Source organism: Oncorhynchus nerka, linkage group LG20, assembly GCF_034236695.1.
Source record: "Oncorhynchus nerka isolate Pitt River linkage group LG20, Oner_Uvic_2.0, whole genome shotgun sequence".
Classification (NCBI taxonomy): domain Eukaryota; kingdom Metazoa; phylum Chordata; class Actinopteri; order Salmoniformes; family Salmonidae; genus Oncorhynchus; species Oncorhynchus nerka.
Window position 1 is genome coordinate 70689162 of NC_088415.1, and position 27789 is coordinate 70716950.

General features: G+C 40.1%; 2 protein-coding genes across 3 annotated transcripts; one reads left to right on the top strand and one right to left on the bottom strand.

Annotated features, from left to right (window-relative positions):
* Nucleotides 1–1176: 1176 nt before the first annotated feature.
* On the bottom strand, nt 1177–11573 carry LOC115103058 (homeobox protein engrailed-2b-like). Of its 2 annotated transcripts, none has more exons than XM_029623657.2 (2): nt 3829–4297; nt 1177–1869 (listed from the first exon to the last, which is right to left on the bottom strand). In XM_029623657.2, exons 1-2 carry the CDS (start codon nt 4295–4297, stop codon nt 1541–1543), a joined length of 798 nt encoding a protein of 265 aa, XP_029479517.1. In that variant the 3' UTR covers nt 1177–1540. The 2 variants fall into 2 exon arrangements, 1 of the variants encoding a protein (XP_029479517.1); XR_010460068.1 differs by lacking the exon at nt 3829–4297 and adding an exon at nt 11319–11573 and having other exon boundaries at nt 1782–1869.
* A 2859-nt stretch (nt 11574–14432) lies between these two features.
* LOC115103061 (PAX-interacting protein 1-like) lies at nt 14433–24607 on the top strand. Its single transcript, XM_065005726.1, has 20 exons — nt 14433–14657; nt 15537–15671; nt 15793–15836; nt 15955–16018; nt 16140–16250; nt 16792–17421; nt 17582–18374; nt 18581–18675; nt 18801–18896; nt 19206–19343; nt 19557–19678; nt 19881–20065; nt 20196–20307; nt 21804–21906; nt 22092–22260; nt 22692–22792; nt 22983–23117; nt 23227–23302; nt 23417–23476; nt 24218–24607. Exons 1-20 carry the CDS (start codon nt 14577–14579, stop codon nt 24232–24234), a joined length of 3267 nt encoding a protein of 1088 aa, XP_064861798.1. The 5' UTR covers nt 14433–14576; the 3' UTR covers nt 24235–24607.
* Nucleotides 24608–27789: the final 3182 nt, after the last annotated feature.

Below are 27789 nucleotides of genomic sequence, written 5' to 3' on the forward strand. Positions count from 1 at the left end.
CAGGTTTAGAAGAAGTGACTGCTAAATGCTAACTCATGCTCGTATAAACTGGTTAGCATAGCTAGCGTACAGAAATCGGTGGTGGTAGTCAAATTCGTTTGTAACTGTAATGCAGTTGATTGGTAACGATTACATGAACATGTGTTTGTGGTTGACATCCATACACGCATTATACTCCGAGTTTTACCTCAACATAGTGTGAAATACATATATAAACAATAGCCTAAATGTAGGCTACTTTTGCTGGGGGACAATGAGACTCGGGATCTTGACCCCATGGCCCTTTCCCCTAATCGTTTCCATGGCAATTCCATTGATTTGGTCGAGTTCGATTGACCTCTTTACCGTATCTATTGCCTACATTATTTGTACAGTAAAACTATATATGACTCCCGTTGACGTTACTTCATCCCTGAAGTTGTTAATAAAACTATAATGATTGAAATGAAGACATACAGTCCGTGTAGGCTTCACTTGGCACTGAAATCCTGATTTGAGCCGGGGTAAAAATGTATTTTGTTGGTAGTGGAACTGACCCAAAACGATTGTATTTCCATGATAATTTCAAAATGGATATCTGTTCAATTCCAGTTGTTGCCATCCACCACTCCTCCCTATTTAAAACCCATTGGATATGAGCTAAGCGCGCATGACTTAAACTTTTGGTTGCATCGTAGCATTGTTAACCAATGGAAGTTTATGTTATGCGCTTGCATACCAGACACATATTTCGGTTTATATAATACTGTTTTGTTTTTCTTACAATATGCTATCTATTTCAACAGAGGTCCTTTAGTGAAAGTTAAGTTCGGTTACATTCCTTTTAAGCCTCAACTCATTTATATAGTTTGGGTCAAGTTTAAAGTAACGTATATGCCTGTTGAATATATTTTTATCAAATCTGTCTCATATCAATAGCCTATAAGTAGTCTAGGTCTACCCAAAGCGGAATTATTTTGCTGAAATAATTCAAATGTAATGCTCACGAGAACTATAGCCTAGCTAATGCAGAATTCGAATATAAAAAGACATTCTTATCAGATAATACGCATAATTCAATGCGTATGGTCCCTCCATATCAACTCAGAAAGGCTGTATTTTTTACACAAAACAAAGGAACCTCAAATGTATTTTCCACATAAACATCAAAATACAACGAAACAGTGTGATAAAAATTAAAATCATAGATAAACACAATTTAAATTCACAGTTTGCAAAATGCAGCAGAAAAAATCTTTGGACTTCAGCCTGTATTCATTATTTCGTTAAACGTGTCCACAAAGTCAAGTACGCCTACCAACAAAAAAAAAGAACAACTTGCTAAAAACCCAACAAAAACCCAACAAACTTTAATGATGATGAAGCATTCTAAAGTTTCATGGAGTACATGGCAAGTGTTACAACACAAAATGGTTTAGTCCCTATATACTGTATATAGGCTACAGAAAATTGCAAAATCCTGTCTCATTCATGTTTAAATATCTGCTGGTATTATGTACACTGGCCCTTTAAAGTTATTTATTGCATTGTTTATTTTTCTTCAATCGCTGTCTGATTTTTCATCCTTAGATGATGTGGCATGATTGTATAGTCCTTGTGCCATCAGGTGCAAGGCTAACGAGTTTTTATTTCCAGTAGCCTTCTTTATTTTGGCCCTCTTGTTTTGAAACCAGATTTTAATTTGAGATTCGTTGAGGCCGAGTTCTTGTGCCAGACTTTGTCTTCTCTGTTCGGTCAGGTACCGATTAGTCTGAAACTCCGTTTTTAGTCTCTGGAGCTGTTCTGCTGTGAAGGCCGTTCTTGGACGCTTGTCATCCTTGCTTGGTGTCGTTGTCGTGGTCGACTTCTTTGGTTTTCGAGATCTTGGCCCTGTAGATTAGAATACATTCAATGACCAAACTTTGAAACGAAAAAAAGTATACCTTCATCGTCCTCAATAACATGATCACTAATGTCAGACTAATTAATATGATGATCATCAGAACCTAGTAACATGCAAGAATAGGCCTAGTTGTAGGCCTAGTAGCCAAGGAGGCCTGGTAAGCCATATGGGCCTTTAGTAGCAGGCTAGTAGAATAAGTATTGTGTTGGTATTAATATGAGCCACATTTCCAATATAGGCACAATAAACTATAGGCCTAAATGTCATTATAATGTAGTGTAGCCTATTCTAAAAGGGTGCGGGGTTTTGTGTGCATAGTAGACGATGATGGTGTTGATTGGGGTGGGGTTAGGGAGGCGGTATAGGCGCCCCTTTCTCACTGTTACCATAGGAACTACATTTATAAGCTTGCATTTTCATAAATGTGTAATGAATATTGTAAACATTTATTGAAACGCTGCTGTTTTGAGTAGGCTAGTTCTACACCAAATAAGAGATCGATTCGCAGCTACACGTTTATTGGCTTCACAATATAGCATTTGAAAATTATTATGATCAATTGGCCCATCTTCCATCGAAGCATATTTTTTTTCGTACTGCAAAATACCCTCCGTTTTCTGGAATGGTTTTTATTCCGTTTACTTCGTGAAATGCACGCCTATGCTATTTAAGACTAAGTTTAAACAGTGGGAACGTGTTTTGTTTAGTAGCATAATGAAACTTTCTTTTGTTTGCCTATTATTTTTGAATTGTTCGGAGAAGTTAATGTATTCATTCCATTATGCATAATATAGGGACTATAGGCAACATGTTATACGACATAGGGATATTAACAATATTAACTTTGTAAGTGCTTCTAAAGCTAAATTAATAGTCCAATATGACAATTCCTAAGTTTAATAAACGATGTTAACTAGTAACTAGAAATTAAATGAAAATGGCCAACTAAATGAAAATGGCCAACTATAATAGTTGCTCTGATACACTTCTGAAGTTGAAGAAAAAATAAATAAAACAAACATTCGGCTATAGGCCATAATGGAAGATTGACATTAATAATCACAACCAGCAGCTAGGCCTAGATCTAATATGAGAATAGTTTGAGAATATTATGACAACTACAGGCTAAATATATTAGAGGAGAGAAGTAAAAGTAGCTAAAGTTTTATTCCTAATATTTTCCCCAGTTCCTTTCTCCAAACTTTGCACTCTAATTGTCTGATTGCACTCATATTATATTGCATGTGGACGGAATACACTTTTTGCCTCGCTCCACTGTAAACAAAATTCAAATTATATTTTTCTAAAGACTACTGAGGAACAATGGTGTAAACGTTTCACTACTGCTTTAAAAGTTACTTTGAAAGTTTACTACTTCGATATTTTTAATATTTCGATAGATTCAAACCTTTTTTCTCCAAAAATGATTTACTTCTATTTTTTCTTCTTCATTTTCTTTTTTTCTCTCTTTATAACTCAACTGGAATTGTCAGCTTGATAATAATTGCATGACTAGCCAAATATTTGTATGGTGACAATAGACTTATAATAGGCTAACAGTAAAAATAAAATGTACTTGTAGTAGCCTGATATATAGGCTATTTGGGGTGTAACCGCTAATATTATCCAATCAGAATTCCTAGGATAATCGAGGTATTCTGTAGTTATGGATAAATTCGGAATATTTTTCATTAATTGGCAGGTAAAAAAAGATGTAGAATATTATTTGATTAATTTCCTAAAAGTTCAGGACAAAGCCTTGAAAATATGTTACACAAAGGGATACTTTAAATCCTTGTATTAAGTGGCTGCAGGATGTGGTTTCAGGTTTATTTTTCGACATATTTAGTTCACCAAGTCCGTTTATATTGCACTCAAGCCATCCAATGGCTCGTGGTATTCATATTCGGACTAAATACTAAGGCAATAAAAATACTAGACGTTACCTGATGATGGTCGGTCCGAATATCTTGTACAATACACCCAGGCTGGCCAGAGCATAGGTTTCGACGAAGGTGCAGAATTGGCATGAGAACTTTCCGAGTCGGAGCTCAGGCACTGATCTCCAATTTCTTCTCCGGGCTTGAGAAGCGTATCTGCAACAATATCTGCTTTTTTTGGCTCACTGACTGAACGAGAATTCGATGTTCCTTCCCCTGACACCGTCCCACCGAACTGCCCAGATTTTGGGAGAAGGCCAGGACTATTCTCTCGTCCATTGAGGTGATTCTCATCATAATTAAAAGTCCCATCTTTCCTCCGTCCAAAGTCTGGTCGTAAAATATTATCAATATAAAAGTTGGTGATCCGGTGCGGTTGCTGGTTCCCAGGTGCTTGGAGAAGAGGAAGAATAGCTCTGTTGGACTCTTCGCCCGAATCTTGATGCTCTCTATTGCCATTAGAATTTTCTTCCATAGTGAAATACTCAATGTCCAATTGTGGCACTTTTCTCGCTCTCCCACACAAAAGTATAAATATGAATTTATGAGGTTTAGTTTATTCCTCGTCCAATGCGTTTTTCAATAAAACGGAATAGGAAATAAAAACTAGTTCAGTTTGTTTCAGTATCTAGTTGTGGTAGTAGGCCTACTGAAAACCCGCCTCTTGCCTTTTTCACAAAGAAAAAACATACTTTAAAATGTATTTCTCCGCATGGCTATGGTTGATATTTGTTGAGAAAGTAGCCTACCATATAAAATGCTGAGTTGTAGTGGTTCCCTTTTAGGACAAATCCAACATTAATGCTTCAACTTCTAAACTACGAGTAGATAGAGGTGCTAACTGCTCCTGAAATACTTCCACTATGGATTTTGGTTCTTATTTTTAATAGGCTACGAGTCCCCCCAGTGACGTTGCCGTCCGGTATCCAAGACACGTGCCTTGGACCAATAGAGTTCCTGAAATGTTACCACATGACCGATGACTCTACACTTGACAGCACCCATACTCCAATTCCCAAAACTCTAGTATTAAAAAAACATAAACAAGTAGGACACTATTTCCGATTCAGTCAGCCATCCCAGGTAAAATTTTTTATAATCAAAACCAAAGTATTTTCTGCAGAGTTTTTTGTAAGGCTATAGAGAAATCATTTCGTTGGTTTCTCGGTTCAAAGAGCACTAGGCATGCTCATGAAAAGGGGTATCCCCGAATGGGGGTGGGGTGTGAAAACCTCAAATAGGCCTATGTTTTCGAATTGAAAATAGTTGCATCATATTGATGGAGACGATTACCAAACATATAGGGATGAGCCAGCACTCGCTAAACGCTTTAGCAGTCCCCAACATTACCGAATAAGTTCCCAGCGGTGTTTCCCGACTAGGTGCACATGATGGTTCACTTGCGAGGCTACTCGTTTTTTCGGCTATTGCACTTGAAGTAGTCCTATATTTCAAATTACATGGGGAATTTCATATTCGCCTATGGTGTCAAAGTAGCCTAATCAAAGATGGTGCATAACAGTCATCCGTCGTTGGTGTCTGGTTATCTAATTAACTGATTGGCTACAATTCTACATAAAGATTGTTGCCCTTAGTGGACGCTGACTATCTGTTTGGTCTTTAAGTCCATTCATGAACCAAAATTGGGTTGCGCTTAAAAAGGACCGTGGCGCTTTAAATATTGGCGATGCAACACAATGCTGTGATTTCACATGTTGCGGTTAAGAATTGAAGCCTAGTCTTCTCTCAGTGGCCTAAGCCATGTGTGATGTCCTCAGGTGCAGTCTTTAGGTAAAATGCAGCCATTAGCCCAAACAGGATAGCCTATAGGCTAATGAATAATCATGAATGCTCATTCAAGGTTTGTGGTGAGGTATTTTGCAGAGCAGCATAGCCTAGGTTAGCCCACATTGGTCAACTCGTTCTCTCTTAATTATGTGGGATGCAAATTTGTTTCAGCAGTGTCTGTTATTATTTTTTAAAGACAAACCTAAATCCTTTATGGCCAAATAACTATATCTTATGATTATTTGCAAAAGTCCCACATGGCATTTTTGACTGTATAGTGGGTCTATATACTGTCTAACTGTCATATATGCCTACAATCGAAGTGGGTCATTTCGACATATGCCGAGCGAAATTAACTCCTGTTAACAAGAGCGCATCTTGCGCTTCAAAATTGGTGCACTATAGGTGTGCAGTAGGTTCTACTAATAGAGCCTTATTGAGCACATCGTTATTTTCTATTTTTGATAACTATTTCCTATTAGCATCACCAAAAAACTCGATGTAGCCTATTGTTGGAAGAGGTCATATACCTGAATCCATATTTTGTGTTTGTTGGCCTATATTTGGGGGATGTAGAAGACAGAAGTTACTCCAAATGTTATCAACGATCCGCAAAAGATTACTGTACAAAAATAATGCACGAGAATAGCCTATTGATAATGATGACCTAAGGCTGTCGTGTTTTGATGGGAGTGCTTGTAAGTCCAACTAATAAGAAAATATATGTTTTCGACTGCTACTTTTAAAATATGAAATGTCCAAAACTGGCTGCTGTTTGAGAATATTGAGTTGGATTGAGCTGATCTATTTTCCCCTTTTCATTGTCTTAATAGATGGATGTAGAGGTTACGGGTTTATACATCACGAATAGAATACCTTTGCATATAGGTCTATCAAAAACAGGTGGGAAAAAAATGTGTTCACGAAATAGTGTCAAATCTTTGCGTTATATGGCTGTATTAAATCATAAAAGGTTTTGAATAATTTCTACCCCCCCCAAAAAAAAAATATGTAATTCAGCAAAATATTGGCCTATTGTTTTGTAGACCTAGTGTCTCAATATATGTTTGTGATTAGTTTTGTTTAGGGTATTTCTGTCGTGATACAGGCTATTATGACTATGTTTGCATATCATATTGATGCCATATTGATTAAGGTAAAACAAAAAAAAAGTGCACCTGCACCAAACATTAAATGCAACATTTAATAGCACTTAAAAGGACAACGTGCTTTGCTTATGAACAGCCTTTGAAACGCTCACTTTTATAATGGACGGTGAGGTATAGGCTACATGTGACGAAGCAAACACGGAAATTCCAATTGGCTGAAAAGCTTTTTGGGGAATACTGCATTCGTGTTCCAATTGAAACTGATGTGCCGCAGACGTGTTGACGTTATTTGAAATGATTTACGTTGTTCTACAATGCTTATTTGCACATTTACCAGAACTCATTGGTGAAGTCGGAGCCTGTAATCGAAAAGACAGCTTGAAGTTGTCAGAGGTCCAAGCAGATGTCAGATGGGTTTTGTTGAGCCTGTATTATGGCTACTCCATTATTCGAAATGTCGTTTAACCTGCTTTGAACTTCTCAGGCAAAACAAGGATCCTAGAAGGACATTCTATAGGCCTAGCCTACTTTTCCGTCATTTAAATCAGGGCAGGTGATAGAAAGTAGATCCTCCCTTCAATTATCTTTTATTTAACCGCTTTCCCGAGGATTTACAGTCAAAAGTCCAAATACTTACTTCACTTTTGAGCAGTAACTTTAGCTAATTAATAAACCCCAACACGGGTGTAATGTTTATTTTATATTAAGCTCATGCAGATTCGATAGCCTACTGAAATGGTGACTATGCCTTGTGTAATTGAGCAAAACCTTATCTTATATAACCTAATATTGCAATTGAAGTGCAAAGATGAACAAATGGGCAGAGATGTGAATATTAGCCATTGAAATAGATTTCATGGACATTTCTGTTCTTCATGGTGACATCCTCAACTCTCACAATCTGCAAATCTGTCTGTAAAACAGAAATACAATTAGGCGTAGGCTATTGATTGCAAATGTGCAATCCGTCCCTTTACAGAGTTGGTCTTAGGCCAACTCATAATTTTTTCAAAATGATAATTAACTGCTCATATTTAAAACATCGCAGTTCAACCAACCTCTATGCACCTTTTCCTTAAACACTTTTCTGTATAGGCTATTATGATTATTCAACTCAATAAATAAAAAAAATCTGCATCATGACTTAGCCTAAACAGTTGGGAAAATATTGCCTTATGAGTCTAATAATTCTAGTCTAGCCCATTTGAACGGAATAATCTCCAGCCATATTTATTAAGCCTACCTGATGCCCATTTTCGTTACTTCCATCCTAGCTCTCCTAGCCCAGCCAAAACATTCTATTCGGGTAAATGTATCTTTCTATTTGTTTTATCTTCCCCGTCAGAAAGGGTTATACGCTAGAGGGTCAGAGGGATTTGTGAATGAACGCTAAAGCGTTGGCTGCAGCTCACAGATCATAGTCTCGGATCAGCAGCACACAGATGTGCTCTATTGAATGGCTGTGATATCTGCTCTGTAACAATGCAGGGGTCATGTGGGATACTGCTGCTTCCTGTTGGCCTTTGAAAAACAAACGGAGGGAGAAAACACTAAGGGGGTCCCCGAGGATGCGGATAAAGGTTAGGCTACTGACCACTTCCTATTTAGTCTGGAAAGCTGTTGGTGAAAATTGTGCGGCACACTGTTCTCAACTCTGATAAGGTTTTTCTGGCCAGGACATATCCAACTTTCATAGTGTTTTCCTTTAGTTTAGATTATGTAGATCTGTTTAACATACTGTATACGCCTAATAACTAAATCTTCCCGACACATTTTATCAGTTGACCAAGGTTTCCCAAAGTCGGTCCTAGGCCCCTCCCGTGCACGTTTTGTTTTTTTGCCCTAGCACTACACAGCTGAATCAAATAGCCAACTCATCATCAAGCTTTGATTATTTGAATCAGCTGCGTAGTGCTAAGGAAAAAAACAAAACGTTCACCCGTTGTGGTGGGGGTGCGCGTCGTGGAACACACCGTACACGTCGTTCAATGTTATTTTCCATAGAACTCATAGCCCCTCGTTGATTATCCCCTATATAACGCATTAATGTACAACGATGTTACATCACATAATGTCATATCCTAGGGAAATGAATCGTGAATAACGGTAAAATAAATCAGTTACAAAACTCAATTGCTTGTTGTCAAGGATGTACTTTTAATATAGGTATAGGCTACGTGTCATTTACACGTGTATTTGTCCATAAACATGTAACTTATTGGAGAAATAGAGTGAAACTAGTTTAGGACATGCTGGTTATCTACTTATAGCCTAGATCAGAGGTACTCAACTCTTACCCTAAGAGGTACGGAGCTTGCTGGTTTTCTGTTCTACCTGATAATTAATTGCACACATCTGGTGTCCCAGGTCTAAACAAATCCTTGATTAAAGGGGAACAATGAAAAAATGCAGTGGAGCTGGTTTCGAGGTCCGGAGTTGAGTTTGAGGGCCTAGATTATTGATCTGTCCCACTGTCCGCACTTTCCTTTAAAGTGGCCAAGTCTCCTTGACCAGTGACGAGACGTTGAAAGGGCAAAGGGGACGATTCCTTGTGGGGTTTAATTACTGGTTACTGGTTCATCACCCTGATCACCCTGGTGTGGACAAATCTCATCTGAATAGGCGTTTGAAACTGAGCCAGTCTGGGTTTCTCCAGTCAACTCCACTCCAGTCCTTTCCTCTGCTTTTTTGGGGTACCGTGGTTGCAGCAACTACCAGGCTACAGCGACAAAAGAGGGTTTTGGTCCATTGCATTTTAATTTCGGTCAGTTCAGTAAAGACATTATGGCGTAATTCAGTGAAATAGAGAACTTGATCAATTCTTATAGGCCTATATAATGATTTGGATCTTTAATTTAACGGAATTTAACTGACACCAGCCGTGCAATTTAGGACCACTTGATAATGCTAAGCAAAAGTGTCTTGATCCATTTACAGACAAGGATTGTGTTCTCATGTGCATAATACGAATTTAGTGGACTTTTACTTGTCTTCAGTAGTCTATGATACAGTATATTAAGTTTGAGTCATTGATCATAATTGAAAGTTAAACAATAATACATTCTAATATTCTAAGATGATTTAACCCGTAAACTCACATTTGACACTAATTTAGCCCTGTAGAAATACGCACGTACATTCAATAGTGAATTTACAATACGCACAACTGTTATGTGACATCTTTTTATGTCTCATATGAGACATTTGATTTGATAAAATACCTGGCCTCCCATTATAATGCATTTTGTCAAGAATACTTCATGAAGAGCTTCACACTCTCTCAGAGCTAGAGACAAGGAAATATGAAAAAGGGTGGAAAGCAGAAATGTTTGAAACTTGGTGCCAAAATTGGTCAATTCGAAGTGCAGTAAATGCATTTGCTTGATGTTAAATATTATTTAACAAATAATCTATGTCGTGAGGACTTTAATCATTTGTCAGCATGGAGGTCAACAATAGCCTATACTGTACTCCGTTCAAAGACACAAGTCACGAAATGCATTGACTTAGAAATATTGAACTTTTGAAAGACTGAGACCACTGTGTTGTGCTTGGTGTAACTGGCTTGAATATCCAGCATTATAATTGACCATGAAATAACATATGTTTGTTTTCAATTACTTCTCATAATATGCATTGATAACTTAAGACCTTGACCTAATGTAGAATAACATTTAGGAGCTATCTCCTTGACAGTACCTTAGTGATGTGTTATTTCATCGACCAAATAGTATTGTTCTGATAGATTATCAGGGAACAATGCCCCAATTAAAAAATGTGTTGCTCCCTTTTATTAATCTGATACCACTGATTGAATCCCTGTGTAAGTACTAGTGTATATGGACCCCAGGGATATTTTATTAGACATGTTGGCACTTTCCTTTTTGCTCCAGCAGGTCATTTTCAGGATTTCAATTAACAGAAGTTATCAAAATGTAATAGTCCTGATAATATTTCACTATTTCTTTAGAGAATATTTCCATAATTTAATTTGTTACCCCCATATTGAAATGAACGTTAGGTAGCCTATGCTGTACCATAAAAGTTGATGGTTTGACCTATTGGCCCTAGAAAATGTTTGAAAGTGCCTTGAAGTGTGTGCACAATGCACATGCGTTTGTGTGAGTGATTTTCTGTGATTTCAAAAAGAAAGTAGTTATTGAATTTCTTTTCACGGGCAAAATAAGTAATAATATCTCTTTCCACCAGGGGTCTCTGCTTTCCATTATCCAGAGTTATTCTGATAACCAGCCGGCATATAAGCAGAAAGCGTAAACAGTGCCATCTAGTGGTGCATTTGGGTTAAGATATTTGGGGTACACATGGGATTTTATAACATTTCTTTCAGTTGATTTTCCAACTGTAATCTAAGAACATTTTGGCATATCAGATACTTTTTTTTTTACCATGTTAACTAAACTAAAAACCTGGTTTATGGTAATTGTCCAAACAATCTGTTATGTAAATAGGTCCATAAAATTAATAATTGTCATTACAAAATGATCAACATAGGCCACATGTGATCCATGATTCATGGATGGAATACACACGTATCTTCATGACCCGAGGCACAGCTCATATAAGAAACAGAACCGTTACCATGGAGTTGATCCAGAGAGGAAATGTTGGCCCTGCTCCCAGAAATTTCTGGGCGGAAGGCTGACTGTCAGTACCCCACCAGGACTGTATAAGAAGCTGCCTCAGAAGGGAAGGGACTGATACTGGATGGTTGCTGCTGGTGAGCCTGGTGGCAGACCTGTTAGTGAGAAAATAGACGTATCAGTGTAATTAAAATTAAAAACTCAAATAAAATATAGACTTCAAGGTCTACTTGTGATGCTTAGTGGCAGCTTGTTGTAGTCTTGGGAAAAACATTCTGTGAATACAAAGAAGATGGATTATTTAAATGGATAGTTCACCCAAATTTACCTCATAGAAAGTCATCTATGGAACCAGAGAATCAGTGGCCCAACAATTGGGTTTGTTTATGTGCTCTATGAATGATCAGATGTTTCTGATGTCGAAAATATATGAAACATTTTCACTGTCCAAAATGTTTCCAAGGACCACGGAACAGCATGTTAGCTGTTGCTTCAAGATGGACTCCCTGTCATGAAATCATAGAGCCATAATGCTCACTACACTTAATTTATGAACTGACAGGATGTGCTTGCAATTGAACAGGTACTTACCTCAATAGTCATGCTTGATTAATATAATCCTCTTGAGCATGCTATACCTGTAAAGGAGAAAGACAATATGCTCGCATGGGTAAAATGTACATTAATCAAACTGCTTCACCTTGTCAAACACTTCAGATAAAGGATGTCAAATTCTAACTCTGAGGTCACAAGGTCACATTTTCACATGTAATGTAGCTGTCAATTAAGTGATCCCATTACAGATTTAATTGGATGCATTTCAGAGTTTGTCAAGGTCTTTTCACACGGATGTCCATAATTCACTATGGCTATTTAACTATAGGCTATTTCATACACACCCACTGTGGCCAGTTTGACAGGACTTCAATTTGACACCTTCTAATTAATGAAGTAATTAGGCCAATTAGCTAAGAACTGTGTGGAGGAATTATTTCCAGAGTAGAAGACATATCTGAAAATGTGAATTACACGTGTTTGAAATATAGGGAAACCATGTTACGGTCTCAAGAATATAGAAAATAACCGTCTTTATCAGTCCTACAGTCAGTGGTGTAGTGGAGGGTAAATGCAAGTAAACACAGTTTACTCACCTTTTTTATAGAAAATAACTGTCTTTATTAGTCCTACAGTCAGTGGTGTAGTGGAGGGTAAATGCAAGTAAATACAGTTTACTCAACTTTTTTATAGAAAAGAACTGTCTTTATCAGTCCTACAGTCAGTGGTGTAGTGGAGGGTAAACGCAAGTAAACACAGTTTACTCACCTTTTTATAGAAAATAACTGTCTTTATCAGTCCTACAGTCAGTGGTGTAGTGGAGGGTAAACGCAAGTAAACACAGTTTACTCACCTTTTTTATAGAAAATAACTGTCTTTATCAGTCCTACAGTCAGTGGTGTAGTGGAGGGTAAACGCAAGTAAACACAGTTTACTCACCTTTTTATAGAAAATAACTGTCTTTATCAGTCCTACAGTCAGTGGTGTAGTGGAGGGTAAACGCAAGTAAACACAGTTTACTCACCTTTTTTATAGAAAAGAACTGTCTTTATCAGTCCTACAGTCAGTGGTGTAGTGGAGGGTAAACGCAAGTAAACACAGTTTACTCACCTTTTTTATAGAAAATAACTGTCTTTATCAGTCCTACAGTCAGTGGTGCGGCAGGGTAGCCTAGTGGTTAGAGCGTTGGACTAGTAACCGAAAGTTCGAATCCCTGAGCTGACAAGGTACAAATCTGTCGTTCTGCCCCTGAACAGGCAGTTAACCCACTGTTCCTAGGCCTTCATTGAAAATAAGAATTTGTTCTTAACTGACTTGCCTAGTCAAATAAAGGTCAAATAAAAAAAAAATAGTGCAGGGTAAATGCAAGTAAACACAGTTTACCCACCTTTTTTGTTGCCCAACAGTTTACCCACCTATTGTTTTGCACTACATCATTGCCTATAGTAGATGTTAGCCTGATAGCAGTCACAATCTAACATACACATTATTACCCTTAAAGATGAATATAGGACGTTTATATACATTTTATTCATGAGGGGAAGGCCTTTAAAACATTCTGCATGTCCACACTTATGATCTGTCTTTGTTTGCATGACTTGCCTCATTATATCATAAATTGTGACTGCTACAGTCTGATAATATGGCTCTTTTCCTGCTCTGCAACAGCTAGGCTAAATAAAAGGCCATTGTCACTACATCTGCATCAAGCGCTGTCTAGGAGCTGCCTGCCTTTTTCTTTTTCCACATTATGTTACTATGTTACTTAGTATTGTGTTACAAAGTGAGATTAAAATGGATTTAATTGTCGTTTTGTGTCAACGATTTTTGTTAAAAAAAAGTTTTTTTAAATAAAACACTTCATCAGATAAGTGTTTCACCCCCTGAGTCAATACATGTTGTAATCACCTTTGGCAGCGATGACAGCTATGTGACTTTCTGGGTAAGCCTCTAATATTTGCCATCGATTTTCAAGCGATTCAATGTCATCTTGGTAAGCAACTCCAGTGTTGCCTTGTGCTTTGGGTTATTGTCCTGCTGAAAGGTGAATTTGTCTCCCAGTATCTGTTGGAAACCAGACTGAAGCATGTGTTCCTCTAGGATTTTGCATGTGCTTAGCTCTCTTTCGTTTATTTTTTAAAATCATAAAACACCCCTTCGTCCATGCCGGTGACAAGCATACCCATAACATCATGCAGTCACCCCCACGCTTGAAAATGTGAAGTGTGGTACTCAGTGATGTGTTGGATTGGCCCCATACATGCTTTGTATTCAGGACATAAAGGTTATTTTTTTGCCAATTTGTTTTGCTGTTTTACTTTAGTGCCTTACTTACAAACAGGATGCATGTTTTGGAATTTTTGTATTCTGCAGAAGCTTACTTGTTTTCACTCTGTCAATTATTGTGGAGTAAGTACAACGTTGTTGATCCATCCTCAATTTTCTCCTATCACAGCCATTCAACTCTGTAACTGTTTTAAAGTAACTTAATTGTTGTCCCTGTGCGCCCCTTTTGAATCAAGAATGTTATTCTGTCCCACTCCCCTCATCGTCACATCCTCCGGTCCATGGCGCGCGCACAGTGAGATTTGGCGCTAGTGTTGCCTTGAGATGAACATTTGCAGTGGAATAACTTTTTCATGTCCTTTAACTTGCTAGTTATCTTGTTTTACATATACCGATTAGCATTTTATGGATAGTAATGTCGGGCGAAGAACCGAAGGTCCCAGAAGAGCTCTTCAAAGATGTTAAATTCTACGTGGTCGGGGACATTGACCAAAAGGTGAAGAGCTCAACGTTAGCTAGTTAACGTTAGCCAACCAATGTTTACCGATAGCCGTTTAGCTTAACGAAAAGCTAACGACCAGTCTACTGTTCCAATTTCACCTCAAATTGATCATTTGTAACCCGAATAGTTTGCGGATGTGCCGTTTGAATTAATGCATTTATTGCGATTTACAAATAGATATGTAGTTGTCATTGATCCAGATGAGATTACCGAACTACCATAGCCAGCTGGATGCTAGCGAGCTAGTTTTGATAGCTACCTAGCTTGCTAACCATTACCCTGGCATTCTAGGGACTTTGTTATCCAATTCAATGAAGCTAGCTAGCAAGACAAAAACACATAAATGTCCTAATGTTTGAATTGTATGTGTATGGATTACCATAGAACGAGATGGATTGACAATATATTGAGGTGAGAGCCCATCGTCCGCTTGCTGAATTGTGCGCCTGACATTGCGCATGTGCGAGGACATGCCCGCCATTGTAGAGCTACAAGTTCTAAATTCCTGCCAAATAATGGCTTAAATTTACTCTCTAGTAACTCCTGTAATTTGATCAATCGTGTACATAGGGTATATTAAAAATGAATTACGTCTTGAAAAATGTAATTGTTTCTCGATTGCGCTTTTGTTTGCAATTGTTTTTTTTGTCATGTACTAACACAGCTGCAATCAACAGTATCTTCTATTGATAATGTCCATTTCAGGCCACCCCATGATTTATGAATAACATCTTGGAAACCTACTGGCTTACATTATCACACTTTGGTTTGAGACAGGATTTTACACATGGACATATGATGTGCCTATAACTGGTGCAATCGACCCCAGGTGTTTTGTTTTGTTTCATTGGTGTGATTTCATGTGCACTATAGGTTGTCCAGCTCCTAAAAGCGGGAAAAGGAAAAGAGGTCTCATACAATGCCTTGGCTACACACATCATAGCAGAGGATGGGGATAACCCAGAGGTTGGGGAGTCACGAGAAGTCTTTGACCTTCCAGTTGTCAAGGTATGGGTGTGAATTGCAGATCCCTTTTATATAGTCAATTCACTAACAAACCTGTAGCCTTGTTGGTGCGAAGGGAAGAGGAACAGTTCAACCATTAAACTCTGTTTTCTTTGTTTTTCAGCCGTCTTGGGTGACTTTGTCCGTAAGATGTGGAGACCTGCTACCGTAACCTTTCTTTTTACGAGCAATTGATTTGTGTTTCTGATTTGATATTCTGACACTTAAGCTGAACGAATAGCCTAACACTTGAGTTGAATGACTTCCTTGACAAAAGATAATACAGAGTTACAGGGTTCTCCCCAGAGTCGGGACAAATATTCTTCGGTGTCACGGCATGTCTGCCAAAGGTATGTGCCTTTACATATTACCTTTTAACTATTATGCACATATCTATGAAATGGTTTATGGATGTATAGGATGAGTATTTTATAGAATGTTAACATCTTTCTCATGTATTTCTTTGTTTAGCTACGAGAAGATCTCAACACTCTTTGGGCCTTGATCACTTTTTATGGCGGTGACTGTCAACTCTACCTAAACAAGAAATGCACTCACTTGATTGTTCCAGAGCCAAAAGGGGTAATTATTTTTCAATTCTATAAGAGCCATAAAAAGTTGCTTTGTCATTCTTGTGTTATGGAATAAGTGTTTTTTTTTTCATGTAAAATAATTCCAATGCTCCCCTGACTCAAAGGCAAATATAGGGGTGAAAACATTGAGCACATGGACAAATTGGTGAATTGAACAGTCTTTTGAGAAAGAATGTCTGCATGTTGCTATTTTTAGGATATTTTGAGGCACCTGCTGAAGCCTCCCTTGTGTTGGATATTTTATTAGCCTTGCTTTGGCTTGTTTTACTGCTCTCTTTGTGCTCAGGCACCAGGAGGTAGAGCTTGTCTGTGGGTTGTCTAGTCCTTGCTTAACCACTGGACACAACACATCTTTATTACTTCAGGTTGTATTCTAATAAAACGATTCATCTTGACATCTGCAATATTGATAGCAATACTGTGTTGGTCAGATGACACCACAACACCAATTTTGCAGTAAGTTACACAGTAAAATATTGTACACCGGAAGTGTATGTCTGTAGATCCATGGTGTAAATTGTGTGTTCCAGGAAAAGTATGAGGTCGCCCTGAAGCACAACAGCATCAAAATCGTCACGCCGGAGTGGATCACACACTCGGCGTTGGACAAGAGCCGGAAGGACGAGGCTCTGTACCACCCCCGGTTGACCTACCAGGAGGTGGATGAGGAGAGTGAGTATGAGTCGCTCTCCGAGGGCAGTTACAGCCCTCCAGGCCGCAGGCGCCCAGGCCCCAGGTCCCGGAGATCCAGCTCCTCCTCAAGAGACGACTCCCCTGCTAGTGGCCGAGGAGGGACCTCGCCCAAAGCCGAGCGACGAGACGAGCTCATGTTCGATGACTCGGATGACTCTTCCACGGAGAAGGAGGAACGGAACCTGAACTGGACCCCAGTAGAGATTACCGGGCCACCCCCGGGTCCCAAACGCAGACTGCAGCCAGGGAAGGACTCTGGCCTGATCAACCTCTGTGCCAGCGTGCCCCCTGTGCCAGGCAGTGCAGGGCCACCAGACACCCGGGCTGCCCTGGGACCCAGTGGTGCCCAGCCGGGGGCAGAGAGGCCAGAGGGCATGGCAGGCTGGAGCCCAGCGGCCAGGACGCTACGGAACATTACCAACAACTCTGACATCCAGCAGACCACCAGACCCTCCAACGTTGCACATGTAAGAATAATGTCCTTTAATGTGCTCAAAAGCTTTATTTCTTGCTTGGTTTCTTTTTGCTTTAGTGGTATAAAATACTTTGATGTCAATATTTCCTAGTCCATTTCTAAAAGCAGTGCTGAAATGTAAATTGTTTGGTTTCTTACCACGGATCCTACAGAGTCTCTCTGCCTCAACGAAGACATTGGATCAGCAGCAAACGAACCAGGGCCAGCCCAACACCCAACCCAACCCGCTCCTGTTCAACCAAGTGAAGCCCCAAGGTCAGCAGCAGCTCACAGTCGAAGCACAGCAGCAGTTACTGCAGCAGCAGCCCCACCAGGTCCCCCAACAGCCACAACAACACCCACCTCAGCAGCTGCCACAGCAACCGCACCCCATGCTGCAGCATATTCCACCACAGCAACTCATGCAGTTGCACCACCAGCAGCAACAGCAACCGCAGGTTCCTCAGCAAGGTTTCCCTCCTCAGTTATCACAACAACCGGCCCATCAGTTCATCCAGCAGAAGCAGCCGCACCAACAGCAGATCCACCAACAACAGATCTTCCCCCAGCAACAACAGCAACCGCCACGTGCATTCTCGCAGCAACAACTGCGACCACAGCAGCTCCCCCGGCCGCCCATACAGCAGCAGCAGCTCCAACAACAGCAGCAGCAGCATGCTTTACAACAGCAGTTACAGCAGTTCCAGCAGCACAGGCTCCAGTTACAGCTCCAACAGCAGCAGAACCAGCAGCAGCAACTCCATCAACAACACCTCCAACAGCAGCAGCATTTCCTGCAGCAACAGATGCAGCAGCAGCACATGCAGCAGCTTCAACAACAGCAGCAGCATCTCCAGAGCCAGCAGCAGTCGCTGCAGCAGCATCCGAGCCAGCAGCAGCAAGGGTCACTACAGCCTCAGCTTCCTCAAGTGCACCAGTTGTTTGGCCACGAGCCAGGCCAAGAGAGTAAGTTCACTCTTACTGACATAGATATCAGTCAGTGTCACCTTCTGTTTCAGTTCATTACAAAAAAAATCTATTAGAAAAATACATAAAAATACATGAAACAATTGTGATCGGATGAAATACAGCCAATGATCATCATTGTGTTTTTCATGGTTGTGATTATGATTTTTTTGACTAACCAATCATCTTTCTATTTGCTGCTGTAGTTCCAGAAGATGGCTTCTTGGTGGGCTGTGTGTTTGCTATCGCTGACTACCCAGAGCAGATGGCAGACAAGCAGCTCCTAGCCACGTGGAAGAGAGTAAGAGAGAGACTTTCAGTCTTTTCACGGCCTTATCTTGTATCTGAGCAAACAGCATTATAACTGCATTTGTTCAACTACTATTTTGCCCCTTGCATTTCTGAGTTGTATTTTGTCAATCACAGATTATCCAGGCCTATGGTGGAATTGTGGACTCCTCTCTCAGCAACCGCTGCACTCACCTGCTCTGTGAAACTCAAGTCAGCAGCATGTATGTCCAGGTAAGCATCACTAAATCGTTTTTCATCTCAGCTAAAGGGCTCCCGAGTGGCGCAGCGGTCTAAGGCATTGCATCTCAGTGCAAGAGGCGTCACTATCCCATCCGGCTGTGATAGGGAGTCCCATAGCGCGGCAAACAATTGGCACAGCGTCGTCCGGGGTAGGCCGTCATTGTAAATAAGAATTTGTTCTTAACTGACTTGCCTAGTTAAATAAAAAATTAAAAGGCCTGCTTGAAGGCCAAAATCTGTTTGTGTGTATGTCAGTTAGATTAGTTTTTAAATGTAATCTCTCTTGTTGCTGTACCTCAGGCCCTACGAGAGGGGAGGCGCTGTGTCACTGCCCACTGGCTGAACACCATCCTGAAGAAAAAGAAGATGGTTCCTCCTCACAGAACCCTACACCTCCCCTTCGCCTTCCCACCAGGAGCCAAGCCCTGCTCACAACACGTATGCATCACTTCCTTTTTATCGCACCCCATTAAAAACATCTAACATGGGTTGCGGTCGTATGTTTTTAGTTTGAAACAATGGTACAAGGATACATTATGCTTTGGTGTGTCATGAGGTAATGACTTGACTTGCAAGCCTATGACTCATAAATGGCGCTTATAGCTTAGCTTCTATACTAAGTCATTGACATTGCTATCATTCTCTCCTCAGATCATCTCCGTAACTGGCTTTGTGGACTCAGAACGCGACGACCTGAAGCTGATGGCCTACCTGGCAGGAGCCAGATACACAGGCTACCTCTGTCGTAGTAACACTGTGCTCATCTGTAAAGAGTAAGAGATGACCTTGATATGTTCTCACCTATTATGAATGGCATGTAAATGTTGTTGGCACAATCAAGTCATTGACGTATTCATGTTTGTGTGGATGGGTGTCAGGTTTAATTAATGTGTGTGTTAATGCTTGTATCATGTCCGTTTTACTCTACTGTATTAAACCCATCTATTAACCCTTTCTCCCTCCCTGTCTCATTAGGCCCAGTGGTCTGAAGTATGAGAAGGCCAAGGAGTGGAGGATCCCCTGCGTCAACGCCCAGTGGCTCTGTGACATTCTCCTGGGCAACTTTGAAGTCCTCCGGCAGGTCCAGCACAGCAGATACTCCAACTTCAACCTGCAGGAACCACTCATCCCCAACCAGCATCTGGTTCAGAACCTACTGGGTACAGGGTTCAGAAGTCTTACAGTGGGGGCAAGGGGACTTGAAATGGAAGTTTTTGTTAAGCTGGACAGCCATCTGTTAAACATAGGTGTGAATATAATTACTTTTTCTCCTTTTGGACTTAATTTTAGGTGCTTGGCGGGCTCCTGTGAAGGTTTCGCCTGACGCGTTGGCGGCATTGCAGTTGCAACAAAAGCAGAAACCGTCTGAGTCGAACTCCCAGCATCCAAATAAGAAACCACGGTGAGACTCCATCACCCTAGTTTTCAGTGGTGTGTAGCATGGTATAAAGATGAGTTAGACAATCTGCAGAATTTGTTTGTAATAATATTTGTTTCTAAAAATACATCTTTGTATATAGGGATATGTGACTTTCATTGATCTTATGACTTATCTATTTAATCAACTAACTTTTAATTGTTATCCGATTTAAATTAATCATGTAACAATTAACTCATTAGGAATTTGGGGCACCACGAGAGTGGTTGTTTAAAGGGTCACCATCTCCCAAATTAACTAAATGATTACACAGGATAACTTACACACTTAATACATTAGGAAAAGGTCCCTAGCGGACTGACACAACATATGACGGCTTGTTACACAACGACATGGAGAGCGAGAGAGAAAAAATTAACTCTTACCGTTGATACATTTAAGAAACTTTTCTCACAGTAATCATATACTTTGTACACGAACTGCCGTCCGTTTGGAGTAAGAAATCATGAATGTATTTACGTGTGAATGCCTTCGTTCGCTGTGGATCTCTGTCGGAACCAGCCCTCCCTAGGAAGGGTGATGGGCCTTTCAGCGGCACGCTTGTAAGGCTCTGATTGTCCAAAAGGGGTCTCCTCCTCCTACTGTTGTTCACTCTGGAAGATGCCCCTTGGAAGGTAGGCTAGCCAGCCGTGTCGACGGGTTCCCATTGGGTGATGAGAGTAGTGTACTACAGTGATTTGAGAAGAGTAGTAGAGTGGTCCCACTTAAATGAGCTTTTCTAGATACCTTTCTTAGGACAGCTAATTAGCTGTACCAGTAATTGTCTGAGAGGGGAGTTTTCTTCTCCAAATCGTGTTGATATTCAGAGTTCGACCACTTTGGACGTGTGCTGCAGCTACACGCCTCTCTTGCCTAAATGTTAATTTCCTTACCAATCCTTTTATGTACTCTAGTCGAAGGGGACGGTTCTGTCAGGCTGACGCTTTCTGACCTCACTCGGGGCGTGGCTGTGCAAAATTTTACAGGAGAAAAATGATCTCATGACTCCTAAAATTGCATTCGGGTCTTATTTCATATACAACGTAGAGGATGGAGACTTCGTACATGTACTGTTATTTCCTTTATAACATTTTAATGACATCACAAAATATCAACCCATATGACATTAGTTTTCTATAGATCACCACTGACCATTCCCCACATTCTTATGTTACAAATATTTTTCCACTATTCACTTTTTGAACGTGTTAGTTTCGTCGGGGAAAGTCTGTTAACAAAGACAATACTTTGGTTAATACTGGCGAGGGAGACTCTAGATCTCCTCTCCTTTAATTTAAGACTGGGTGTGAGCTGTCAACCCGGCGGCAGCTCCCTCCTCCCCCCTCTGTGGGTGGGAGAAGGTCTGGTTACTGTCAGCTATTGCCAAGCTGATCTGACCCATTCGGATCCTCACAGGACAGTCATGACAGATACAACTCAAAGTTTATCTCCCAATGACCCAAATATTCTCTCAATTGTAGACTTGAGGAGATCGAAGCCCCAACCAAGAAGCTTCCACCAGAATCCACACCGTACATTTTCTTCACTGGCTTTGAGCCAACACAGGTCCAACAATTCATGAAGGTAATTGTTATTTCTATGTTTGTGCACAGCTGAGCAAGAGTCTGCAGGAAACAGCCTTTGTTGTGAATTACTGTTGGCAAGAATATCAATCACCGATATTTAGGTAAAAGTTTTTACAGGCTCACATCCGATTTGCAGCACTCTGCCTCTAACAATGCATCCGATGTCCCTTTCTGTCTGTTCAGAGGCTGCACAACCTTGGGGGGGAGATCGCAAAGAGTGCTCAAAAGTGCACCCATCTGGTGGCCAACAAGGTGACGAGGACTGTGAAGTTCCTCACGGCGATGTCCATTGTCGAGCACATCGTCACCCCTGAGTGGTTAGAAGAGAGCTGGAAGAGCCAGAAGTTTGTTGGTACTTTAAAGCGAGAATCCTTAATCGAAACAATGACAAAGTGGTCACCCCGCCTCTGCTTTAGTAAAAAAAAGCTGAGGGATATGCCTGAAGAAATGTAACCACTCTCAAATTCGCAGACTGAGCTATTGATGCAAGGACAAATAATGTAGTTTTAACCATGTTTTAAGGCTATATGATAATTGACCTAAGCTCATAAGGCATTTATAAGTTATGTTATTCAAGAATCAATGGGTACATATCATAAAGTCCAAAAAATGTATGTAGCAACTAAGGATTCTTGCTTTAAGTTGGCATTCAGTTATTAAATAAGGGATCTGTGGGAGGGAGTTCCATGTTGCGGGATACTGTTGTGAGGTCATCCTTTTTGTGTGTATGTTCTTAGAGGGAGTCTGTTTGGCTTTAGAGTATGTGTGTGTTTGTTAATTCAGATGAGCAGAACTACATGCTAAAAGATGCAGAGGCAGAGGTGCTGTTCGGCTTCAGTCTGGAAGAGTCACTGAAGAGGGCCCACGCTGCACCACTCTTCAAGGTTAGTGATCCCATACACTTGTGGAATCTATCCCCAATATCCATCTGCCTGGTTAGTGGACACCCATGTGTGGATATTTGGAAATATTTAATTGTTCTGTTGAGTCAGATTGTGATAAGAGTCCATTTGTCTGATTGGATGCATTAGATTCCCAATTAAACATGTCTTCTGTTTTCTTCTCCCTCCCTAGGGCAAGTATTTCTATATTACCCCTGGGATCTGTCCCAGCCTTACCACTATGAAAGCCATCATAGAGAGCGCAGGAGGCAAGGTGCTTCCCAAGCAGCCCTCCTTCCGCAAAATAATGGAGCACAAGCAGAATAAGGTACTGGTCATCTCCATGTAGTCACAGAACTGTTATAACTGTGTACTTGAAGAATGACGGAGGTGATCTTCTATTACTGAACTCATGGAATGTTTTCTGTTATTTTCAGAACCTTCCTGAGATCATTCTGATATCCTGTGAGAATGATCTTCATCTATGTAGAGAGTACTTCTTGAAGAACATTGGTAAGAGGAACCTGTCAATGTGGACATGTGCTATGAATATGGCTGATTGTTATGGCATCCTGTTTTGACTCGAGGCTAAACCTGCCTCTTGTCTCCCCTGTTTCTTCCTTACAGACGTTCACAATGCTGAGTTTATATTGACTGGAGTATTGACACAGAACTTGGATTATGAATCATATCCTTTTAAATGCAAGAGAAGGAACGGTCTCCCACTGTGATAAGTACCTATCAGCAGTGAGATTCTGTGTTTTTCATGCTTTACAGGGGATTGCCTTTCGGATTCCACCAAGCACAGCCAAAAACAAGAGTGTCAATTGATTGTAATGATTCTTATTGTGATTAATTGAAACCATAACAAAGTGGCCACCCCACCTCTGCTGAGTGATGGGCCTGGTAAAATGTTACCACCTTCAATTTCAGGACTGACCCTCCATGAGGTCAAAATGATAATTTTAACCATTTTTGAGGCTATACGGCAGGGGTAGGCCACTAGATTCAGCTGCGGGACGATTTTTGTCTGGGGGGACAGAAAAAAATTATCATTTGTAGACTGCAAATTGACAACAACTAATCCCAGAAAGAGTGTTTTTTCAAATTACAATAATGTCATACTTTGATTATATTGGCATGATCACATACGCCTTTTTTTTGTGTGTGGGAATACTTGGGAACGGATTTCTTAAATTTAACAAATGTTTTACTGAATTCCCTGTGATTTTAGTATTTTAGTAAAACAAGTTTATATTTTGCTTTCTGATGAGGTACGACAGTTGAACTAACCTCATGAGGCATTTCTAAGTTCTATTCTTCAAGAATCAATCGATATATATCTTTAATTTACAAGTCAAAAAATGCATGTAGCCATTAAGGATTCTAGATTTAAAGCCCTGCTCACCACTTTCCTTAACAATCTCACAAATAAATTCACATGATGGCAAAGACCAAGAAGACTAGAAGAAGTCCGGTGAAGATGAGGGTTTTAGTGAAGTGCATTTTTCCATTGACTGAGGTCCTGTACTGGAGGAAACAATGAAGACGACTGAAACAAGTTGCAATGTACAGTCACACTGCTGTACAGTCACACTGCTCTTGATATTTTGCAAGATTTTGTACCCTGTGAATAGATAATCGTTGTTTTGTAGGTTTTTGTAACAATCGCTAATAATGCATACATAAATTGATGTTATTTTTGTGTACTGAATGTTTAAATTATGGATTGGTTTTAATTTTTTAAAATTGTATTAAGGTTTCTAGCAATTATTCAACACTTTTGGAATAAAATCAGAAGTTTGTTGTCAAAATGAATCTTAGATTTCTTTGCTTTCTCACAAATATACCTCTTTAGATATTCATGGAACAGTGCTGAAACTCTTATGTCAGTGGCAAATTTACAATCGCAAAACTAGAAGCAGAGTTTGTTCGTTTCATGTATTGAACCATACAGCACTGACTACCAAAACCACTGCACTGACCTGACCAGCTTTCCCTGTTTTCACTGACATATTCAGTCAGCCTGAATGACTACAGTGCTGCATCGCTCACCTCGGTCATCATGAAAACCTTTGAGCATCTCTTCCTGTCCCATCTCAAAACCACCATCGACACCCTCCTTCGTCTACAGAGCCAATAGATCTGTCTGTAGACGACGCTGTCCCAAGGACATGCAAGAGGATATTGTTTGTGGACTTTAGCTCAGCCTTCAACACAGTCATTCTGGACTTGCTACAGCACAAACTCCCCCAGCTGAATGTATCGGACTCCTAATTGCTCGTGGATCACTGACTTCCTGACCAACAGGACACTGCACGTTAAGATGGGACAACATATTTCAGAATCCCTATCAGCACAGGGTTGCATGCTCTCCACCCTCTACTCCAATGACTGCACCTCCAACGACCCATCTGTCAAAACACTTAAGTTTGCTGATGACGTAAACCTGGTCATCCAAGTAGAAAGGTTGGTGGCCTGGTGCAGTCGCAACGACCTAGAACTCGACATAGTCAAAACCGTGGAGATGGTGGTACACTTCAGGAAATGCCCCCCCACCATCTCCCCTTTCGAGATTGATTGCTCAGCTGTCAGCACAGCCAAGTCATATTTAAATTCCTGGGGACCATCATCTCTCGGCCTCAACTGGGAGGACAACATCACAGTGGTGACCAAGAAGGCTCGACCGAGGATGTACTGTCTGCGACAGCTGAGGAAACTCACTCTTGGACAATTCTGGTTCGGATCTATACGTCCATCATTGTCAATCCTCATCTCTTCTATCACCATCTGGTTTGGGTCTGGCTGCTGCAAGTGCAAACTGCAGCGCATTGTTCGGTCTGCGGAGAAGTTCGTAGGCTGTCACCTGCCCACCATCAAGGACCTGCAGAGCTCCAGGACTAGGAAGCTTGCAGGTACGATCATTTCCTACCCTGCCCATTCCAGACCCCCCATCTTTCAAAGACTTCACTCTGGCAGACAGGTTAGGCCAATCATGACCAATACCGCCCTCCCCCTGAACAGTTTCTTCCTTGCTGTGGCCCTCATCAACCAGGCTCATGGGGATTAAGTGACTGCATTGGGACGATTACTGCACCTTGTCATCAATGACCTCAAATACCAATCTGCACTATACTTCATTTTCATTATGTACACCTCTGGTCTTCCTCACAACGCTGTATATGCACTGTGTAAAATCCCTCTGTTTATATAGATATATATTCCCACTGCGATCAGCCTAAACTCCAGTGTTATGTTTACTGTACCGATACTGTATATGCTGTATGATGTTTATGTGGACTTGTGTCTATTTTGTTTGTATATTGTCTATTGCTGGCAGCACCTTCACAATGAAGCAAATTCTGGGTATGCGTAAATGTACAGTACTTGGTGAATACAGGTAATTCTGAAAATGAACATGGTCTTTATTCTTGATCTTACTTTTAAGACATAATTCCTCAAAGACTTGATTTAATTAATTGTTAATGAAGTATTAAAGTAGTTAATGGTGATAGAAAATTGCTTGCTGTCAGACAAGTGCCTGGAGTTATCTCTTGGCCCCTCTGGTGAGTGAATAGCCTGAGGTGATGCCCTCAAAAACACTCAATTGAATTAGTGCCTCAGCCAAGGTCGTGTGCCAGAAACGCTTTTGGGGAGCTGAGCATGTATAGTACATTTTTTTCCATAGAAGTTGAAGTTTGGGAATCTGGAACCAAGTAATTATTGGTGCATTGTTTATTTTAGTTTTTGGTTTATAAATATGGTTTGTGTCATATTAGATATCCTGTACTGTACACAATGGTATTATCTTCTACTGACTATATAGTTTTCTTTTGAATAACCTTCATTTTTTCATACTTGTATAATAATAACCTTGATATGCCTGTTGTCTGGACCCATGTGTAACTATGGACAGGAGACCCTCTTTCTTGAGACCCTTGGGTTTGAAGAAATCTTGCACTGTACAGGGATTCATAGTAATCTAAAAATAAACCTAGCTCTAATCGAACAAAGGATGTACCAAATCAGTAATAACGGAATTAGGCTACAAGAGGAAAGTCCATTGAATTAAAGAACAAAGACAGAGGGTACCTACAGTTTGATGAATAGTTAGTAGCTATTATTGAACTAAAATACATGTCTCTATAAGCCAGAGCTTACCATCAGTGCCCTCCTGAAATGAATTGCATAAAGCCTCTGGACTTAAAGTATATTGCACACACTTTCATTATTGATTTAAGTCATTAGGTGTCGTGGCACATCTGTGTATGAGGGTACTGTACTATGGTCATTTTGATAACTAACCACAACAAATGTTATTGGGTTGTTGCTGCATGTGTTCTGGAATGAAAAAAATTGGTTTGGTTAGTATGACCTTACTGTAGTGTATGTGTGTGTACAGGTTTCTTAGATGGGGTGACCTGTTGAAAATCATGAAAAACCGACATACTATGAAACCTTGCACTAGAATGTTAAGGCTGTCATTCTGTCAATTATAATTTAACAATCTAGCTTTTACTAGAATGAATAGTAGACTGTTTTGAAATATGATAACCATTAATGTAAACAGCTTTTATATTTTATGACATTTAGATTGATAGTACTGTCTCGCTTCCCCTGAATGGTGTTACAATAGTGGGACAGGGACCTTTCAAGCTATAAAAATTCACAAAATAAACCTTTAATCAATTTAAATGTAATTTCCTTCATTAGATATTCTAAAGTACTGTACATTGAATTATGTTGTTTTAGTTGTTCATAACATTTCAAAATTGAGTCTAAATAACAGATAAACCGTATAGGATGACAGTGGAAGGAAATAACAAGGGTAGGAAAGGAAGGACACTGAATGTAAGAAACTTAGGATAGAAAATATGCTCAATTTGTGAAAGGGGATAGCATTTAGGGAATAATAGAGGTGTTTCAGGATCAAGTAAAACCTGTGCAGACTCCTTTAGTTATATTTTCATCAGGAGCTTGGAATGTCCCCAAAATTGTAA

Coding starts and splice junctions, on each gene's coding strand:
- LOC115103058 (XM_029623657.2), bottom strand. CDS start 4,297: ATGGAAGAAAATTCTAATGGCAATAGAGAGCATCAAGATTCGGGCGAA. Junction 1,870..3,828: donor TTCGGACCGACCATCATCAG/GTAACGTCTAGT, acceptor TCTAATCTACAG/GGCCAAGATCTCGAAAACCA.
- LOC115103061 (XM_065005726.1), top strand. CDS start 14,577: ATGTCGGGCGAAGAACCGAAGGTCCCAGAAGAGCTCTTCAAAGATGTT. Junction 15,672..15,792: donor TTGACCTTCCAGTTGTCAAG/GTATGGGTGTGA, acceptor TTTGTTTTTCAG/CCGTCTTGGGTGACTTTGTC. Junction 23,118..23,226: donor TGGAGCACAAGCAGAATAAG/GTACTGGTCATC, acceptor TGTTATTTTCAG/AACCTTCCTGAGATCATTCT.